This window comes from Oncorhynchus clarkii, chromosome 5, assembly GCF_045791955.1.
Source record: "Oncorhynchus clarkii lewisi isolate Uvic-CL-2024 chromosome 5, UVic_Ocla_1.0, whole genome shotgun sequence".
NCBI lineage: Eukaryota > Metazoa > Chordata > Actinopteri > Salmoniformes > Salmonidae > Oncorhynchus > Oncorhynchus clarkii.
The window spans coordinates 98,091,939-98,112,377 of record NC_092151.1 but is presented as its reverse complement, the minus strand read 5'-3'; the positions used below and the strand labels follow the sequence as shown (position 1 = coordinate 98,112,377).

General features: G+C 41.1%; 2 protein-coding genes across 8 annotated transcripts in view; one reads left to right on the top strand and one right to left on the bottom strand.

Moving 5' to 3' along the window:
• Positions 1–2,404: 2,404 nt before the first annotated feature.
• LOC139409607 (transmembrane protein 205) lies at positions 2,405–12,917 on the top strand. Its single transcript, XM_071155033.1, is given in 6 exon segments — positions 2,405–2,475; positions 4,231–4,323; positions 9,380–9,524; positions 9,627–9,790; positions 10,189–10,205; positions 10,207–12,917. Coding segments are annotated over 5 exon segments (651 nt in total). The 5' UTR covers positions 2,405–2,475; positions 4,231–4,281; the 3' UTR covers positions 10,490–12,917.
• The window catches only part of LOC139409605 (nucleotide sugar transporter SLC35D2-like), a 51,749-nt gene continuing 43,646 nt past the window's right edge, over positions 12,337–20,439 (bottom strand). For 6 of the 7 annotated variants that reach the window (XM_071155032.1, XM_071155031.1, XM_071155027.1 and 3 more), the window contains 4 exons: positions 18,466–18,533; positions 18,270–18,348; positions 16,409–16,491; positions 12,948–16,316 (listed from right to left, as the gene is read on the bottom strand). In XM_071155032.1, coding sequence (XP_071011133.1) covers positions 16,214–16,316; positions 16,409–16,491; positions 18,270–18,348; positions 18,466–18,533 — 333 coding nt within the window. In that variant the 3' untranslated portion in view covers positions 12,948–16,213. Of the gene's footprint in view, positions 12,886–12,947; positions 16,317–16,408; positions 16,492–18,269; positions 18,349–18,465; positions 18,534–20,439 lie in introns of those variants that run through there. The other variant, XR_011634434.1, reaches the window with a different exon arrangement.

Below are 20,439 nucleotides of genomic sequence, written 5' to 3'. Positions count from 1 at the left end.
AGAAACTGTTCTAGAACCTGTGATCCTGAAACTGAAACCGTTTCTGGATCACAGGTTCTAGAGATTACAAAGCCTGTTGTTTTTATTGGGGAATCCAACCTTGCATGCATTCCTAGTTTAACTGACACTATACACAGATAGATAGCTTTCCGTGAGCAACCTTCAGAAATATTGCAGGAGTGATAGGCAAGCGGGAGAAACAGCAAAACACACAGAAGGTTGTTCTATCAATGGGTCTTGTTAACGGCTTGAACCAGCAGTACACCACTACTGAATAAAACTGAAGTTTTTCCTCATGCACAGGTTTATGTTCCCATCATACATTTTTCGGATGAGCTTTCATGGGAAAAACAGGAGGTACTGAATCAATTGAACAAGTATATTTAGAAATATTGTAGGGAACTATTGGATCTGAATAAACTTAGATTTCACACAATGCAGGATGATCCAATACATTGGAGACCAGATACAGCTGTTAACATTTTAAATTACTGGCTAGACAAGTTAAACTATTAAGAGGGGAAGAGTGTATTGGTATTACTCCCCAGCACTCTAATGTACTGAATTTATCGATTACTTTTAGACTTACAGCGGCAGAACAGCAACTTCTGGAGAAGGGCCTTATGTTTATTCCGACACCCGCTAAGATCGATCGTATGGAGCTCAGGAGGGATCTGCAAACTTACCATAGAAAATTAAAATGACCTGATCATTTTAGTTATAATACTGACAACCAAAAAGTACTATTTATTGGTCCATCACACTGGGAGCCTAAGCTACAGGGAGTGTCTAATACGATGCAGACTTTAATTCAAAGGGACTCTACTTCCTTTAGTACATTTAGGTTCTATATGGCAGGAAACGATAATCTTACAAAACAAGAACGGAATTCCTTAAATTCCTGAAGTAAGAATTCAAACACAGTTATAAAACTAGCGGATAAAGGATCAAAGATTGTTATATTGGATAAAACCCAGTATCTGATAGAGGCGAATAGGCAATTGAGTAATTCTAAACATTATAGACCACTGACTCATTCATTGCAACAGGAGACCCAGAGAAAAATGAGGCAGATTATAGGGGAACTTTATGAGAATAAATACATTACAGACACAAATGTTTTATCTATATGGACCAGATACCCCGCGCCCCAGACAATTTAATTTGTTGCCTAAAATCCACAAACCTCCTGAGGCTTGGACCATTCCTTCAGAGGTTCCATGTGGTAGGCCGATTGTATTGGATTGTGGTTCTGAATCATATAGAATAGCGGAGTATTTAGATTATTTAATAAATCCTCTGTCACGGAAACATCAAAGCTTCATTAAAGATACGTATGAATTTGTGAAAGAATTGAAAGAAATGAGTGTGCCTCAAGAAACTGTGTTTTTTTCAATTGATATTGACTCCTTGTATACCAACATTGACACCAATGTGGGTCTTAGAGCAATCAAAAAAAATCCATAAATATCCAGACCTGCATAGGTCAACTCCACTGCATTTATTGGTTCAATGAGACCTTTCAGCAATCCATACTCAGTTGGACCCAAACCACTGAGAAATACGTCTGCTTTCTTCCCATCTTTGATTTAATTTGCATCCAGCCAACGCTCAAAACGCTCTAAATGGGAATCAAAATCCTCTTTTGTAGCCTCAAACTCTAGTACTCGACCAATGGTTGCCATTTTCTACATACATTTTTTTGTTTCCTCATTCCTTGTATTCCTTCATTTTCAGAATGTTCATCTAATTCCTCACTTTCTCCATTTCAGAAGTTTCTGCAATTTCTTCATTCTCTGCACTCATTTGTAATAATTTTACGTTTGTTCTATTTCGTCGTTTAAAAAAATATGTTTTACAATATTTCTCCGCTGAGATCGCCTATTTTCAATGGGTTCAATGACAGTTCTTAATTGAAACACCAGAGGGCAGTGTCGCTATTCTGGACTCCAATATAGGCTTGCAACTTGGCAGCTCCCGAACACTGTAAAATCTGTCATCAAGGCGAAGGGCGGCTACTTTGAATAATCTCAAATATAAAATATTGTAGCGGCCCAGGGTCGTTAAAATATATTTGGATTTGTTTAACACTTTTTTGCTTACTAGATGATTCCATATGTGTTCTTTCATAGTTGATGTCTTCACTATTATTCTACAATGTAGAAAATAGTAAAAAATAAAGAAAAACCCTTGAATGCGTAGGTGTGTCCAAACTCTTAATGAGTGTAGTTTTTTTTTATGAAATCGTGGTGTATAGGTGTAGGGTTAGTTGGTGGTGCAATTATTAATATTTATTTTCATTTTACGAACAAGAATAATTCAGATGGGTTGGCCGTGACTGGCCTCACACTTCAGTACAGTAGGTGGCAGTGCACCTTAAAGTCGTATCCGCAGACCCATCTCCAACGAAGAAGAAGAGCGCCTCTGTCTCCAGTCAGCAAGGAAAGGTGTCGTTTTCAAGACTGCAACAAACTGGTAGCTATTTGAGGTGCTGTTGAAATAAAACATTTTTCCTAAATAGAGATTAATGGACGTTATCCTGAAAAGCACTGATTACAAATTATTGAAATCTTTATGCACGATTAGACAACTTTGCACAATTTAGGTGGCTAGTTAGCAAGCCTGTATTGACTTCTCACAATTGGCTAGCTAAGCTGCCAGGCAGGCAGCAGTTCGCTAGCAGCTACAGTACCTCTTTTGAAACATGACAACAAGTAGCTAGCCAACGTAGTTCGTTGAAGGTGACATTGAAGCTGGCTTGTTATGTCCCCCCCACCCCACACTGATCAAATGGCTTGCCGGCTAACGTTAGCTGCCTAACTATGTAGCATGCTGTAACCACCTTGCGGGCTAAGTATGTCTGCAGTTAGTTAGTCATGTTATATGCTGTCAGACGGATTAAAAAATCCACATGTTTAACTAGGCAAGTCAGTTAAGATCACATTATTATTTACAATGACGGCCTACAAAAAATGCCTTTTTCCGGGGACGGGGATTAAACCTACATAAAAAAAAATATTTTTTTATGTAGGTTTAATCCTACATGCAAAATATAGGGCAAAACGCACATTACGACAAGAGGCACCACTAACGTTACATAGAGACCTAAAACAACATAGCATGGCAACAACACATGGTTCTGGGGTCGAAATAATCAAGGGACACAACAGTGTAAAGCTGTTGGGAAATAGCCGTAAGAATCGGACTACACTTTAATTACTCTCGTCACAACGCGGCTTTTCCAAGATCAGGGAGACGAATTTCATTTGTAAACAACCGCTGCAGACTTGAAATTCTTAATTACGTGCCCTTCCTAACAATGCAGAGAGGAAAAAAATAAAATGAGGAATAAATACACAATGACTAACGATACCATGGCTATATATACTGGGTACCAGTACCGATATGTAACTTTACATAACGTATACAGCACCAGTCATGTGCTACATTGTAGAATAATAGTGAAGACATCAAAACTATGAAATAACACATGGAACCAAAGTGTTAAACAAATCAAAATATATTTTAAATGTGAGATTATTCAAAGTAGCCACCCTTTGCCTTGACAGCTTTGCACACACTTGGCATTCTCTCAACCAACTTCATGATGTAGTCAACTGGAATGAATTTCAATTAACAGATGTGCCTTGTTAAAAGTGAATTTGTGGAATTTTCCTTAATGCATTTGAGCCAATCAGTTGTGTTGTGACAAGGTAGGGGTGGTACAGAAGGTATTTGGTAAAGGACCAAGTCCATATTATGGCAAACTCAAATTAGCAAAGAGAAATTAGTCCTTTTATTGTCTTAAGTATCAAAAATTACCCGCCACTATGTTTAACAGCAGAGAAAAACCCCTCAATTGTATTTTTTCAACTTGAAATTAGTTGACTTTTCCTAGAGTGACCCCAACATTAGAAAAAGTGAAACATTGCCTTTGTTCATATTTCCATGAAAGCTGTACACCACCAGGGTACAAAGATTCTTAGGGTCATTTTTGTCCCCGTAGTAATAAAATAATTTACACACCAACAATGAGAAATTGAGATTGTGTGCTACTGATTGAACTTAGTCTGAAATTGTCTAACTAAACATTGTTTGCTAATGGTGAATGCAGTCAGAGGCTATAAAGGTGCTGCAGATGACAGTCCCTCCAGTTCTCTCTCTGCTGAAGCCATGAGTGCAACGTTTCAGTGCCCAACAGGTCGTAGATCTGATTTTTATTTTCTTCAGATGTCCAGGAGAAACAAGAAAACAATGGTTTAGAAGAGGTATCTAAAGAAGATGGGGAAGAATACAACCCAGAGCACGATGCATCATCTTCAGGTGGAGAAATCCCCCAAGCTGAAAGATACATTTTTGTCAAAGAACAGCAAAATAACATGGTCCTTTTCACCATATGACAACCAGGGCAGGAAGGCAGCACAAATGTCATAAGGATGGCCCCAGGGCCCACAAGGCATGCAGTTGCCCAGGACATTACCTCAACATTCTACATGTTCACACCAGCCATCGAAAAAAATCATCCTGGAAATGACAAAATTGGAGACAACTCGAAAAGGATGGATGAGATTGACCTGCGTGTCTACATAGGGCTGCTAATCTTAGCGGGTGTGTATAAGTCCCGAGGCGAGGCTACATGTAGTCTCTGGGATGCAGAGAGTGGAAGGGCGATTTTCCGTGCCATGATGCCACAGTCTTTCACACGGTCTCAAGAATGCTAAAATGTGTTAACTGAGTCAAGGTGTGAGAGTCAAACTGGCAGCCATAAGAAGTGGGTGGAGTGTCTGCCATACCTCTACAACCCTGGGCCTAAAGCAACTGGTTCTATTCAGAGGTACATTTTTATTTTCATATCTGTAATGTGATTCACTGTTAATTTTATTATGTATTGCTGTAATATCATTGATTTAAGTGATTGTTTTCTGTGACACTGAAACTAATTACTGACAGTAATCTCTTGTCTAAAGGTCACTGTCCTGTCCGGCAGTATATGCCCAGCAAGCCAGCAAAGTATGGAGTCAAGATATGGGTGGCCTGTGACACACAATTCAGTTACGCTTGGAAGATGCAAGTCTACACAGGGAAGCCGACCAGTGGAGGCCCGGAGAAGAACCAGGTGATGCAGGTTGTGCTTGGTGTGACAGATGGACTAAGGGGACACAATGTCACGTGTGACAATTTCTTCACCTCTTATCAACTCAGCCAGCAGCTCCAGAAGAAGATCACCATGGTTGGCCCAGTTAGAAAGAACAAGCCTGCACTCCTCACAACAAGGGGGAGAGAGGCCTTCTCATCGAAGTTTGCCTTCACCACCACTCTAGTTTCTTACCTCGCAAAGAGGAACAAGAATATGGTGATCATAAGGACAGGAAGCCAGACATCATCCTGGACTACAACCACAACAAAAGAGGTGTGGACAAGGTGATTGGAACTGCCCGCTGGCCCCTGGTCATCTTCCATAACATCATTGATGTGTCCTCATGCATTCATGATATGGAACAAGATCAACCCTACCTGGATGCCTGATAAGTGGAACAAGAGGATGTTCCTGGAGCAGCTGGGAAAGGCTCTTGTAACCCCACACATTCAAAGAAAGGAGAGCCGAAGTATTTGCTTTACAGTCCTATGTGCTGCACATGTGAGAAATACATCTGCAAAGTCCATGCACACACACTTTCCTACATGTGCTAAGTAGAGTTCATTGATTTATGTTCACATTTTTGTATCTAGTTTGTTCTAATTTATTGTTTATACACCTTGTGGGTGGGGGCAATGGTTAAAAAATGTGAGAAGACTAGTATTTTGTAGTTGAATTCCTCATTGTACAGTATCACTATGTTGCCAAAAAAGTTCAAGACTTATTGTTTCCCTTCAATAAAATGCAATCAAGACTACTTTTTCACATTTCTGCTTCTTTCTTAGGCAATACAAGTGCTGTCTCTTGCACACAAGTTTACACCTATGCAGTACCTTAAGCAATAAATAATAATACAACTCTACTTTAGTAAAGAACTATTGATAGGTGTGTTAAAAAAAACGAGTGGTGTAGACTGCATTTAATCTGCATTGTGAAGAGGGAAAACCCAGATATTCAAAGTTTGAAGAATGACGGGTTGTTTCTTCATGCAAAATAGATTTGGGATTTAAAATTCAATTAAGCTACTTTATTTTAGGGGTTTAGTGAAGGCGGGTCATTTTTTTACCCTTAGGACAAGGGGAGTATACAGAATGTTAAGACATGCAGGTCAGTCAATCTGGAGAATTTCAAGGACTTTGAAAGATTCTCAAGTTGTATTTGCAAAAACCATCAAGTGCTATGATGAAACTGGCTCATGAGGACCGGCACAGGAAAGGAAGACCGAGTTACCTCTGCTGCAGAGGATAAGATCATTAGAGTTAACTGCACCTCATATAAATGCTTCACAGAGTTCAAGTAACAGACACATCTCAACATCAACTGTTCAGAGGAGACTGCGTGAATCAGTTCATGGTCGAATTGCTTCAAAGAAACCACTAATAAAGAGACTTGCTTGGGTCAAGAAACACGAGCAATGGACATCAGGTGGAAATCTGTACTTTGGTCTGATCAGTCCAAATTTGAGATTTTTTTGATCCAACCGCTGTGTCTTTGTGAGATGCAGAGTAGGTGAACGGATGATCTCTGCATGTGTGGTTCCCACCGTGAAGCGTGGAGGTGGTGGTGTGATGGTGCTTTGCTGGTGACACTGTCAGTGATTTAATTAGAATTCAAGGCACACTTAACCAGCATGGCTACCACAGCATTCTGTAGCGATACGCCATCCTATCTGGTTTGGTCTTAGTGGGACTATCATTTGTTTTTCAACAGGACAATGACCCAACACACCTCCAGGCTGTGTAAGGACTATAAGAAGGAGAGTAATGGAGTGCTGCATCAGATAACCTGGCCTCCACAATCACCCGACCTCAACCCAATTGAGATGGTTTAGGATGAGTTGGACCGCAGAGTGAAGGAAAAGCAGCCAGCAAAGGCTCAGCATATGTGGGAACTGTTGGAAAAGCATTCCAGGTGAAGTTGGTTGAGAGAATGCCAAGGGTGTGCAAAACTGTCAAAGGATGTCTACCTTGAAGAATCTGAAATACGAAATATATTTTGACTTAACACTTTTCTGTTACTGCGTTGTTTCATAGTTTGTCTTCACTATTATTCTACAATGTAGAAAATATTAAAAATAAAAACCCTTGAATGAGTAGGTGTGTCAACTTTTGACTGGTACTGTAGGTAGGGATAAAGTGACTATGCAACAGGATAGATGAACAGTAGCAGCAGCGTACAGTGCCTTTGAATACAGATGAACAGTTGCAGCAGCGTATAGTGCCTTTGGAAAAGTATTCAGACCCCTTGAATTTTTCCAACATTTTGTTAGGTTACAGCCATATTCTAAAACTGATGAAATTGTTTATTTGTTTTTCCCCTCATCAATCTATATACAAGATCCCATAATGACAAAGCAAAAACAGGTTTTTAGAAATGTTTGCTAATAAAATAAACAAATATTACATTTACATAAATGTAAGATGGCATTGGAGAGGATGGCTGCCGTTTCATGGGCTCTTAATTAACCAACAGTGCTATTTTGTTTGTTTTCTAAGCATTGTTTGTAACTTATTTTGTAGATAATGTTGCTGCTACCATCTCGTATGACAAAAATATCTTATCGAAATCAGAACTGCGATTACCCATCTTGAACTGGACGAATAATTTCTCTTAAATGAGTCAGACAAGAGGGATTTACTCCAGACACCTGAACAGGCCCCCATCACCGTCATTCACAGGAGATAAGAGACGGAAAAGATATCGGGGTGCCTTGAGGATCTGAAGATGATTGGCTAATCTGCCCTTGCCATCCGTACTACTGGCCAACGTACAATCTCTGGAAAATAAATTGGACATGCTAAAAGCACATATATCTTATGTTTCACTGAGAAGTGGCCGAACAACGACATGAATAACATGTATCTGGCGGGTTATACACTGCATCGGCAGAATAGAACAGCAGCCTCTGGGAAGACAACGGGTGACGGTCTATGTATATTTGTAAACAACAGCTGGTGCACGATATCTAAGGAAGTCTCAAGGTTTTGCCTGTCTGAGGTAGTGTGATCAACAGCTTATCATGAGATACTCTATCTACCTAGAAAGTTTTCATCTGTATTTTTCGTAGCTGTCTACATACCACCACAGACCGATGCTGGCACTAAGACCACACTCAAAGAGCTGTATACCGCCATTTGCAAACAGGAAAACGCTCATCCAGAGGCAGCGCTCCTAGTGGCCGGGGACTTCAAATCCATTTGACCTAATATCTATCAGCATGGTACATGTGCAACCAGAGGGAAAAACACTCAAGACCACCTTTACTCCACACACAGAGACGCGTACAAAGCTCTCCCTCGCCCTCCATTTGGAAAATCTGACCATGACTTTATCCTTCTGAGTCCTGCTTACAAACGACAATTAAAGCAGGAAGCACCAGTGACTAGATCAATAAAAAGGTTTCATTGTAATGCTCCTCGTTTTTAATCATCTTGATTTGTCAGTTGGCATAATTAGTACACTGACATCTCCCATCACTGGATTGATCATCCCTAAAGCCAACACCTCATTTGGCCGCCTTTCGTTCCAGTTCTCTGCTGCCTGTGATTGGAACGAATTGCAAAAATCACTGAAGTTGGAGACTTTTATCTCCCTCACCAACTTCAAACATCTGCTATCTGAGCAGCTAACCGATCGCTGCAGCTGTACATAGTCTATTGGTAAATAGCCCACCCATTTTCACCTACCTCATCCCCATACTGTTTTTATTTATTTATTTTTCTGCTCTTTTGCACACCAATATCTCTACCTTTACATAACCATCTGATCATTTATCACTCCAGTGTTAATCTGCATAATTGTAATTATTTGCCTACCTTCTCATGCCTTTTGCACACAATGTATATATAGACTCCCCTTTTTTCTACTGTGTTATTGACTTGTTAATTGTTTACTCCATGTGTAACTCTGTGTTGTCTGTTCACACTGCTATGCCTTATCTTGGCCAGGTCGCAGTTGCAAATGAGAACTTGTTCTCTACTAGCCTACCTGGTTAAATAAAGGTGAAATAAAAAAGGTGCGTTTTCCAAGACATTGCCACGTTCCAAACTAGAGAATGTAATTAACATGTAGTCAGATTCTTATAGATACAAGGGAAACAGAGTTAAGTTGAGTAGCTAGCTAGTTGTACATTGCTGTTATTATGAAACTAGACTTTCCCCTCTGGTCCAGTAACCTGCTACTGCTGGTGACTTAGTGGGGGGACAGGGTCAGAGAGAAATAACCCTGTGTGTCTGCTTACAGGGATCCAGGCAGAGAGAAAGGTGGAAGGAGACGGCTGGACTGACAATGACCACTGAAGGGGATCCCAGCCTCTCTGCCAAACTGCTGCAACTGGTGCTGCTGTCCACCTACTGGGGCATGCAGATCTGGTTTACCTGCATATCAAGTAAGTAACTTGACCTCTGATCCCCTTAACCCTGTGAGAGGGTGTGTGTTGGTGTGTAAGATGGACAGTACTCCTATAGGGCTCCTGTGTGTTTTTGATCAGGCTTTGTGATGGACAGCCACCTGAACAGACACACATTTGGTTTGATCCAGAGCAGACTGGTTCCGTTCTACCTTCACCTGGGCTCTCTCTGTGCCTTCCTCAACCTGACGCTGTTCGCTGTCTACCACCCTGCAGACCTGCTAGATGACAGAGAGGCCTTCCAGGTAACTCGAACCCTTGACCCTACCACCCTGCTAGATGACAAGGAACATTTCAATTGCATACTCATCTCCTTCTCAAAACCCATTGGATGAGAAAGCCAGAGGTCCCTCCCTTCAGACCTTCTCTTCCAATGGGTTATGAAAAGGAGAGGACATGAAGTATGCAACAGATTCTCCCAGGGAGACCTTCCAGGTACATGAGGAGTCCTGACCGTGGGAGAATCCTCACCTCATAACCCATTGGAGAAGGTCCGAAGGGAGGGACCTCTGGCTCTCTCAATGGGTTTTGAAGAGACGAGAATGCAATCGAGATTCTCCCCCAGATCTCTAACCTTGTCAGGGACTCATTCCTCTATGCAGCTGCTTTCATACATTGATACACTTTGTCTCTCTCGCTGTAGATTGGGGTATACTTCCTGTGTGTCGGTAGCAGCGGTCAACGCCCAGTGGTTCGGTCAGATGACATCAGAGATAATGGAAGACATGCATCTAATGGAGCAAGCACAAGGATTGGGCCAGGACATTGGTCTATCTACCAATAGGGAGGCTTACGCCAAGCTGTGTGAGACAGACGGTAGATACAGGCGTCTGTCTGGTCGGCTGTGGCTTTACAGACTGTTGTCTTCGCTGTGTAACATCTGCTGCATTACCTGCAATGCATACAGCCTGTACTACCTAGCAGAGAACCTTACTTCACTATAGCAGTTACCAAATCTGCAGTATCTATTGGCTGGGGAAATATGGATGGTAAGTCCACGGGTGGCTGGAGTGAATGGTATCGACACATTAAAATCATGGTTTCATACCATTCACATTACTATGAGCCGCCCTACCCTCACCAGCCTCCCGTAGTTAAGTCCAGCAACACTCAGGTTTGTTCTTTTTCAAGCCATTTTAATCTTCTACTAGAGCGATGGAGAGATGTATTTTATTAAACTAGAGGAGAGATGGAGGGATGTATTTTATTAAACTAGGAGATGGAGGGATGTATTTTATTAAACTAGAGGAGAGATGGAGGGATGTATTTTATTAAACTAGAGGAGAGATGTATTTTATTAAACTAGGAGAGATGGAGGGATGTATTTTATTCTATTAGAGAGATGGAGGGATGTATTTTATTTAACTAGAGGAGAGATGGAGGGATGTATTTTATTAAACTAGAGGAGAGATGGAGGGATGTATTTTATTCTACTAGAGGAGAGATGGAGGGATGTATTTTATTAAACTAGGAGAGATGGAGGGATGTATTTTATTAAACTAGGAGAGATGGAGGGATGTATATTTTTTTTTTTTCACTTTGACTTTTCTACATTGTAGAATAATAGTTAAGACAAACTATGAAATAACACATGGAATCATGTAGAAATCAAAAGTGTTAAATAAATCAAAATATGAGATTCTTGACAGCTTTGCATTCTCTCAACCAGCTTCATGAGGTAGTCACCTGGAATACATTTAAATTAACAGGTGTGCCTTAAGAAGGAAAGAAATTCCAGAAATTAACTTAATGCGTTTGAACCAAAGTAGGGGGGTATACAGAAGATAGCCCTATTTGGTGCAAAGAGAAAAAAAACGGTCAGTCAATACAGAAAATTTCTTCCAAGTGCAGTTGCAAAAACCAAGCGCTATGATGAAACTGGCTCTCATGAGGACCACCACAGGAAAGGAAGACCCAGAGTTACCTCTGCTGCAGAGAATACATTTATTAGTTACCAGCCTCAGAAATTGCAGCCCAAATAAATGCTTCAGAATTCAAGTAACAGACTGCGTGAATCAGGCCTTCATGGTCAAATTTCTGCAAAGAAACCACTAATAAAGGACACCAATAAGAAGACTTGCTTGGGCAAGAAACACAAGCAAAGGACATTAGACCAGTGGAAATCTGTACTTTGGTCTGATGAGTCCAAATTTTAGATTTTTGGTTCCAACCGCCGTGCCTTTGAGATGCAGAGTAGGTGAACGGATGATCTCTGCATGTGTGGTTCCCACTGTGAAGCGTGGAGGTGATGGTGCTTTGCTGGTGACACTGTCTGATTTATTTAAAATTCAAGGCACACTTAACCAGCATGGCTACCACAGCATTCTGTAGCGATACGCCATCCCATCGTGTTTGGTCTTAGTGGGACTATCATTTATTTTTCAACAGGACAATGACCCAACACACCTCCAGGTTGTGTAAGGGCTATTTGACTAAGAAGGAGAGTGATGCATCAGATGACCTAGCCTTCACAATCACCCAACCTCAACCCAATTGAGATGAGTTGAACTGTAGAGTGAAGGAAAAGCAGCAAACAAGCACTCAGCATATATGTAGGAACAGCATTCCAGGTGAAGCTGGTTGAGAGAATGCCAAGCTGTCATCAAGGCAAAGTGTGGCTACTTTGAAGAATCTCAAATATATTTAGATTTGTTTAACACTTTTTTGGTTACATGATGTCTACACGTATTTTACAATGTAGAAAATAGTACAAAATAAAAACCCTGGAAGCAGTAGGTATCAACTTTTGACTAGTACTATATATTTATTTGGTGTTACATGTAGGAGTGGATTTCTTTTAATTTGGGGTGTTTTAATCAAATATATCTGAGGTGCCCTTGAGCAAGACATTTAACCCCTAATATGCAGGGTTTTTCTGGATCAAAAAGGGTGGTGGGTGTGGCTGAATTTGAGCCCCCCATTTTATTTAAGCCAATTTCTCCATGGTGTTAGAATACATTTTGCATTCTTAAAAGAAAATGTCCTGCAATTCATTTACCATGGCTAATGCTGTGTTCTAACAAATCAATACCGCTTAATTGCTTTTGAAATGTAAATCTCCCTGACTGTCAAGCTTTTTTGTGATTGTTAGTTCCATTAACTTTATTTGGTTTTAGTAATTTGTTTACATAAATCCAGTGTAAGTAATAAAATTATTTTAACGTATACCTCGGGTTTCAATCGAAAGTCCGCACAGGGTTCCACATCCACGCACCTCCCTTAGTGACCTGCAGAGATTGCTGATGAGAGGGTTCATTTCATGGAACAGAAGGTATACATTAGGATTGCTGCTGCTGTGTGGCTGACCCTGTGCTGCTTTTAGCCTCTGACTGTCAGTGGTCTGCAATAAACAGAAGACAGCAAAAAGATCAATTTCACTATGGACTGAAATACTTGCAAGGGTTGTAGATGAGGTATTTTTAATGTTAAAAATCATTGTTCTGGTTTTGAAGATAGTTTGACATGTTTGGTGATCAACATAACTTACTTCACAGATCAGTAACAAAAAGTAAGTACACCCAGCTAAAACCTTGGGGAGTGCAGACATTGGTATATCAAAAATGCTATTTTAAAATGGTGAATATTGCCATACCTGACAACTTGACTGTTGGGTAATGGCATGTAAAAGGACCCTGACGTTTCTAAGTATTAAACAGCCTTCAGAGTTAAGTTAGTCCCATCCTTAACCCTTAGGGGAGAAGTTAACCTCTGACAGCCAAACTATGAAACAACTCTAAAAGCTTTAACCAGAGCAAGGTATTGTCTGTTGCCTGCCAGCTACAGTTAAAACAGACCCACTAATCAATGAGACGAGCAAGTGACGCTTGCGCTAGGTAGACTCAGCGATATGTCGTACATGCAGAAACTAAACAGCATAGTGGGTCGGACTCAACTTCTGTGCTGTTTTGGTGCCCTGGCTACCCAAACTTCTTGCGCCGGCCAAATGCCACGCCAACGGAAGAGCCTGGATCCCGAAGATTTCTAGAAAGCAAACATCCTAACCATTTTGATTGGTCCCAGAGACAGAGGTGTTGTGCCCGAAGAACACACGTGGATAAAGCGGCGTTTAGAAAATTCATCATTGGCTTCGATACCCGGTTAAAGACGATCCAATCTCTGATGACTTTGTTTTGTACAACACCCTTCATTTTGACGTCATCACAAATGAGGGCAGTCTCAGACTAACAGATGCAGCGAACATAAAGCAGCGGAAGATTTCAATTTGAGTTATGAAACAAACCCGTGCACATACTGTGTGAGAGCCAAGTCTTGCATCTGAATATCTGTGGTGCTGCTCGTGGCAACATTTAGCTGAGTCTACCTTTAAACGTCTTTGTATGCTTCAAATCTAAGGAAAACATGGAGGGTGGAGTTAACCTCTGGTCTTTAGGGCTCAGACACCTATAGAGTTTGGTGGCAGAGAGTACTTAGCACCTCTGAACGTAATGTGTGTACCGATTTTCCATGTAGAAGCACAAGTCAGATATCTACAGAGGATGATCGGCACACCAACACTATATCCACAATCAGCGCGACGTGAAAGCCTTTAGGGTAAGTTAACCCTGGACATGGCGTGTCACAGTAAGGCATATATAGTTCACCTTCTCCCAACATTGGCTAGCTAGACCGACAGCTGGTAAAAGTGCAATAATATTGTTTTTAAAAGCAAATGAAAAGATTTGACAATCATAAACTTAACATAATTACCACAAGTTGCCTCTACAGAGACCCAGTCACACATACAAACCCTTTATAAAACCCAGAGCAGAAATTCAGAAATACTGGAGAATGACAATATAAACAGTCTTTCCTATCAGATACAGTTGAAATCAGAAGTTTACATACACTTAGGTTGGAGTCATTAAAACTTGTACTTCAACCGCTCCACAAATTTCCTGTTAACAAACTATAGTTTTGGCAAGTCGGTTAGGACATCTACTTTGTGGATGACAAGTAATTTTTACAACAATTGTTTACAGATTATTTCACTTAACTCACGGTATCACAATTCCAGTGGGTCAGAAGTTTACATACACAAAGTTGACTGTGCCTTTAAACTGCTTGGAAAATTATGTCATGTCAATTAGCCTATCAGAAGCGTACCTGTGCAAGGCCTACCTTCAAACTCAGTGCCTCTTTGGTTGGGAAAATCAAAAGAAATCGTCGACCTCCACAAGTATGTTGCTCCTTGGGAGCAATTTCCAAAAGCCTGAAGGTACCACATTCATCTGTACAAACAATAGTACGCACGTATAAATACCATGGGACCACGCAGCCGTCATACCACTCGGGACGAAGACGTGTTCTGTCTCCTAGAGATTAACATACTTTGGAGCAAAAAGTGTAAATCAATCCCAGAACAAAAAGCAAATGACCTTGTGAAGATGCTGGAGGAAACAGGTAGAAAAGTATCTATATCCACAGTAAAACAAGTCGACATAACCTGAAAGGCCGCTCAGCAAGGAAGAAGCCACTGCTCCGCCATAAAAAAGCCAGACTACGGTTTGAAACAAAAATAGAACTGTTTGGCCATAATGACCATTGTTATGTTTGGAGGAAAAGGGGGAGGCTTGCAAGCCGAAGAACACCATCCCAACCATGAAGCATGGGGGTGGCAGCATCATGTTGTGGGGGTGCTTTGCTGCAGGAGGGACTGGTGCACTTCTCAAAATAGATGGCATCATGAGGTAGGAAAATTATGTGGATATATTGAAGAAACATCTCAAGGAAGTTAAAGCTTGGTCGCAAATGGGTTGAATGACCCCAAGCATACTTCCAAAGTTGTGGCAAAATGGCTTAAGGACAACAAAGTCAAGGAATTGGAGTGGCCATCACAAAGCCCTGACCTCAAACCTATAGAAAATGTGTGGGCAGAACTGAAAAAGCGTGTGGGCGCAAGGAGGCCTACAAACCTGACTCGGTTACACCAGCTCTGTCAGGAGGAATGGGCCAAAATTCACCCAACTTATTGTGGGAAGCTTGTGGAAGGCTACTCGAAACGTTTGACCAAAGTTAAACAATTTAAAGGTAATGCTACCAAATACTAATTGAATGTATTTAAACTTCTGACGCACTGGGAATGTGATTCTCTACTATTATCCTGACAATAAAGTGGTTATCCTAATTGACCCAAGACATGGGATTTTTACTAGGATTAAATGTCAGGAATTGTGAAAAACTGAGTTTAAATGTATTTGGCTAAGGTGTATATGTATGTAAACTTCCGACTTCAACTGTATGATGGACAACATCTTATGCACATACCAGCACCCACATAATACTGCCTCAGATTCCATTGGACCATTCCTGTTTGAGGGAACATTCCATACATTCTGCTTGGTTCTGACATCAGGAGAGAATTCAATCCCCATGAACCCATTTCACCAAAAACGGGAAGACCGTGCTCTCCATGATGTAATCGTCTAATGACTAAACATGAGGAAGTTAAGTAAAAGCACCCTTTAAAATCATGTTGCCCCAGCAACACCCTCCTAATCCACATGTCCAGTGGGAGGAGCCTGTTGCCATGGTGGGGCGTCCAGTTGGTTGCTATGGTAACCACAGCTGTTAAGTCCATAAATACAACATGTACCAAAAATAGAATGTTCTCTTGTACCATTAACATTTGAAAAAGGATCTCCAGTGACTTTTCCTCTGGCATACCGATGTCACACCACCACTTTCCCCTTGATCTCCATGGCGTTCTCAGAGGGTTTACTGGACTGTTCCTCTGTCAGAGTAATGTAGGAGTACACCAGGCTACCTGCAATACTGACACACACACACACACACCATTAACTGTCTGAAATGAAGAACTATTTCTGCTGTTGTGTGACTTAAGCCCAAATATATCCAGCCCATACCTGATATTTAAACCAATGAAATTTGTCCAAGAGAAAATGTAGTCTCCACCAAACACCATCCCGATGTATGTCACTAGAATATTCTGTGAGAAAGAACACAGTAGAAGGATTAAAAAAACATTTTAACATGTCATTATTGATGGGGTAGAGCGAGGTTTTATCATGTGATTATTGATGGGTTAGAGAGCGTGTGTCATTATTGATGCGTTAGAGAACGTTTTGTCATTATTAATGGGTTAGGGTTAGAGAACGTTTTGTCAATATTAATGGGTTAGGGTTAGAGAACGTTTTGTCAATATTAATGGGTTAGGGTTAGAGAACGTTTTGTCAATATTAATGGGTTATAGTGAGGTTTTATCATGTGATTATTGATGGGTTAGAGAGCGTGTGTCATTATTAATGGGTTAGGGCATTTTATCACGTCATTATTAATGGGTTAGGATTAGTGTTTGTTTCGTGCTTTTATTGATGGATTAGAAAACATTTTATCACGTCGTTATTAATGGGTTAGAAGAGTTTTGTCCTTAACAGGTTCGGGTTAGAGAGCTTTTTATCATGTGATTACTAATGGGTTAGAGAGTTTTATCATGTGATTACTGATGGGTTAGAGAGCGTTTTATCATGTGATTACTGATGGGTTAGAGAGCGTTTTATCATGTCATTATTAGAGATGCACAATATATTGGTGAACTTAACGGCATCGGCCCGATGTCAAAGCTACCGTGCATACCTATATAACGTGACGTAATGGCGCTACACAGCACTCCTAACCTAGCCCACACAATGTCTGCTGTGTGGATCGAGCAGTCATTTGAGCGAGACAACACAAAAGGCAAAATCAATTAATGCCAAGATAATGGAATTCATTGCCCTTGACAATCAACCGTTCTCTGTCGTGGGTGATGTTGGCTTTCGCCGACTGGTCGAGCACCGGGACACACTACCAAGTGTGCTATTTTTCAGATGTTACACAGTAATAGCGTCACGACATACATACTATGGAACGCCGTTTGGGTCAAAGCTGTACAGAAAAGTAAACACCGGCCACGAACGATGTGTTTTCAATACTGCGCTGGTAATAAAGCATAATTTGTTCGACCACAACTTCTGGGGTATCTAGCTTTAGCTTGGCACCTGGCCAGCACCAATACAACCTGCCTGAAAACAATGATCAGTAGAAACTGCAGTCATTTTCATTATTCTTAGCAATGATTTAGGAATCCTTGTGAGTAAGTATTAGCTAGGTTGCCACTTGTTGTTCATAAAAATAAATAGCTAGCCAGCTACTTATAACTTTAGCTTTGGGCAACAGGGTTAAGCAGCCAGCTAGCTTCATCTGGCTAGTGAGGCTTGACTTGACTGCGTTATGTGTTGTGAAGCTAGCAACAATGAGGATTAGACGCAATGGTGGAATTTCCGATTTGCCTTCAATATAAAAGATAAAATTCTTATTTACAACTACGGCCCGGACGATGCTGGGCCAATTGTGCGCCGCCCTATGAGACTCCCAATCACGGCTGGATGTTATCCAGCTTGGATTCGAACCAGGCACTGTTGTTACGCCTTTTGCACTGAGATGCAGTGCCTTGGACCTCTGCGTCCATGTGTGTGTGTTTAACTGTACTAGAATGCTTAAAACGCCGCAATTTTTTTTAGCTGAAAATATCGGCGGGTTAGAGAGCCTTTTGTCATTATTGATGGGTTAGTTAACGTTTTATCATTTCATTATTGATAGGTTAGGGTTAGTGTTTTATGTCAATATTAGAGAACGTTTTATCATGTCATAATTAATGGGTTAGGGGTAAGACAGCATTTTATCTTGTCATTATTAATGGGCTGGGGTTCTGTTCTGGGAGCTTACCTTGATACAGCCCACGATGGTGGTGGTTAGAGCTGAGTTGTATTGTGTACAGAGCACTGTAGAATACATCAGCACAAACCTGCAATACAAACACACCACAAGTCATCACACACACAGCACAGAAGGGTAGAAAACAGACAGAAGAGGAGTATGGAAGAGGGGTAGAGAACAGAGAGGTTAAGAGTCAGGATCTCACCCCATTATACAGGATAGGATGAACTGGCTGAGAAACAGGATGTCTGACCAGCCATCATACTCCACCGCCTGCAGACATACACCATCATTAAGACAGCAGAGAAAGTGTATTTAGTAGTAGCTAACAACATAATGGCAGCTTTGTGTGTTTCTGGCTGCTGGCCTCTTCACTTCCTGAGTTTGGAAAACCAGGCCTCTCTACCACTCTCTCAGACACTGTCTCTCTGTCTCGCACTCTTTTGGTATCTTATTAGGATCCCCCATTAGCTGTTGCAAAAGCAGCAGCTACTCTTCCTGGGGTCCACACAAAACATGAATAGACAAGTACAGCTCAAGGACATAACTACAAAAGCGGCACACGTAGCCTACATATCAATACACACAAACGATCTAGGTCAAACAGGGGAGAGGTGTTGCTTTATCTGTTTTTTTAAACCAGGTTTACTGTTCATTTGACCAATATGAGATACAGTATTATATGGAGCCATTATTGCATGTTTTCTTGTCAGTCTCTCCTCAACTCTTAGCCAAGAGAGACTGGCATGCATACAGTTGCTTGCGAAAGTATTGACCCCCTTGGCATTTTTCCTATTTTGTTGCCTTACAACCTGGAATTAAACGTTTTTTGGGGGGTTTGTCTCATTTGATTTACACAACAAGCCTATCACTTTGAAGATGCAAGATATAAGAAAAAAAACTGAACTTGAGCGTGCATAACTATTCACCCCCCCAAAGTCAAGTCTTTTGGGCTATGTCTCTATATGCTTGGGATTTTTGCTCATTCTTCAAGACAAAACTGCTCCAGCTCCTTCAAGTCCTACCACAGATTCTCAATTGGATTGAGGTCTGGGCTTTGACTAGGCCATTCCAAGACATTTAAATGTTTCCCTTTAAACCACTCGAGTGTTGCTTTAGCAGTATGCTCAGGGTCATTGTCCTGCTGGAAGGTGAAGCTCTGTCCCAGTCTCCAATCTCTGGAAGACTGAAACAGGTTTCCCTCAAGAATTTCCCTGTATTTAGCGCCATCCACCATTCCTTCAATTCTGACCAGTTTCCCAGTCTCTGCTGATGAAAGACATCCCCACAAGCATGCATGATGCTGCCACCACAATGCTTCACTGGGTTCTCGGGGTGACGAGAGGTGTTGGGTTTGTACCAGACATAGCGTTTTCCTTGATGGCCAAAAAGCTCAATTTTAGTTTCATCTGACCAGAGTACCTTCTTCCATATGTTTGGGGTCTCCCCCACATGCTTTTTGGGCAAACACCAAACGTGTTTGCTTATTTTTTTCTAAAGCAATGCCTTTTTCTGGCCACTCTTCTGTAAAGCCCAGCTCTGTGGAGTGTAGGGCTTAAAGTGGTCCTATGGACAGATACTCCAATCTCCGGTGTGGAGCTTTGCAGCTTTTTCAGGGTTATCTTAGTTGTTTTTTTTCCCCTCCTTGCCTGGTCTGTGAATTTTGGTGGGCAGCCCCCACGTGGTGCCATATTCTTTCCATTTTTTAATAATGGATTTAATGGTGCTCCGTGGGATGTTCAAAGTTTCTGATATGTTTTTATAACACAACCTTGTCCATGACCTGTTTGGAGAGCTCCTTGGTCTGCTTGGTGATGCTACAGACTCTGGGGCCATTCAGAACAGGTGTATATATACACTGAGATCATGTGACACTTAAATAAAGTCCACCCGTGTGCAATGTGACTTCTGAAGGTAATTGGTTGCACCAGATCTTATTTAGGGGCTTCATAGCAAAGGGGAATACATATGCACGCACAACTTTTCAGTTTTTTTTTTTTTTTCATTTCACTTCACCAATTTGGACTATTTTCTGTATGTCCATTACCGGAAATCCAAAAATAAAAATCCATTCAAATTACAGGTTGGAATGCAACTAAATAGGAAAAACACCAAGGGGGATTAATACTTTTGCACGGCACTGTAGTATTTATATCAGCCCTCTGATTACAATGAAGAG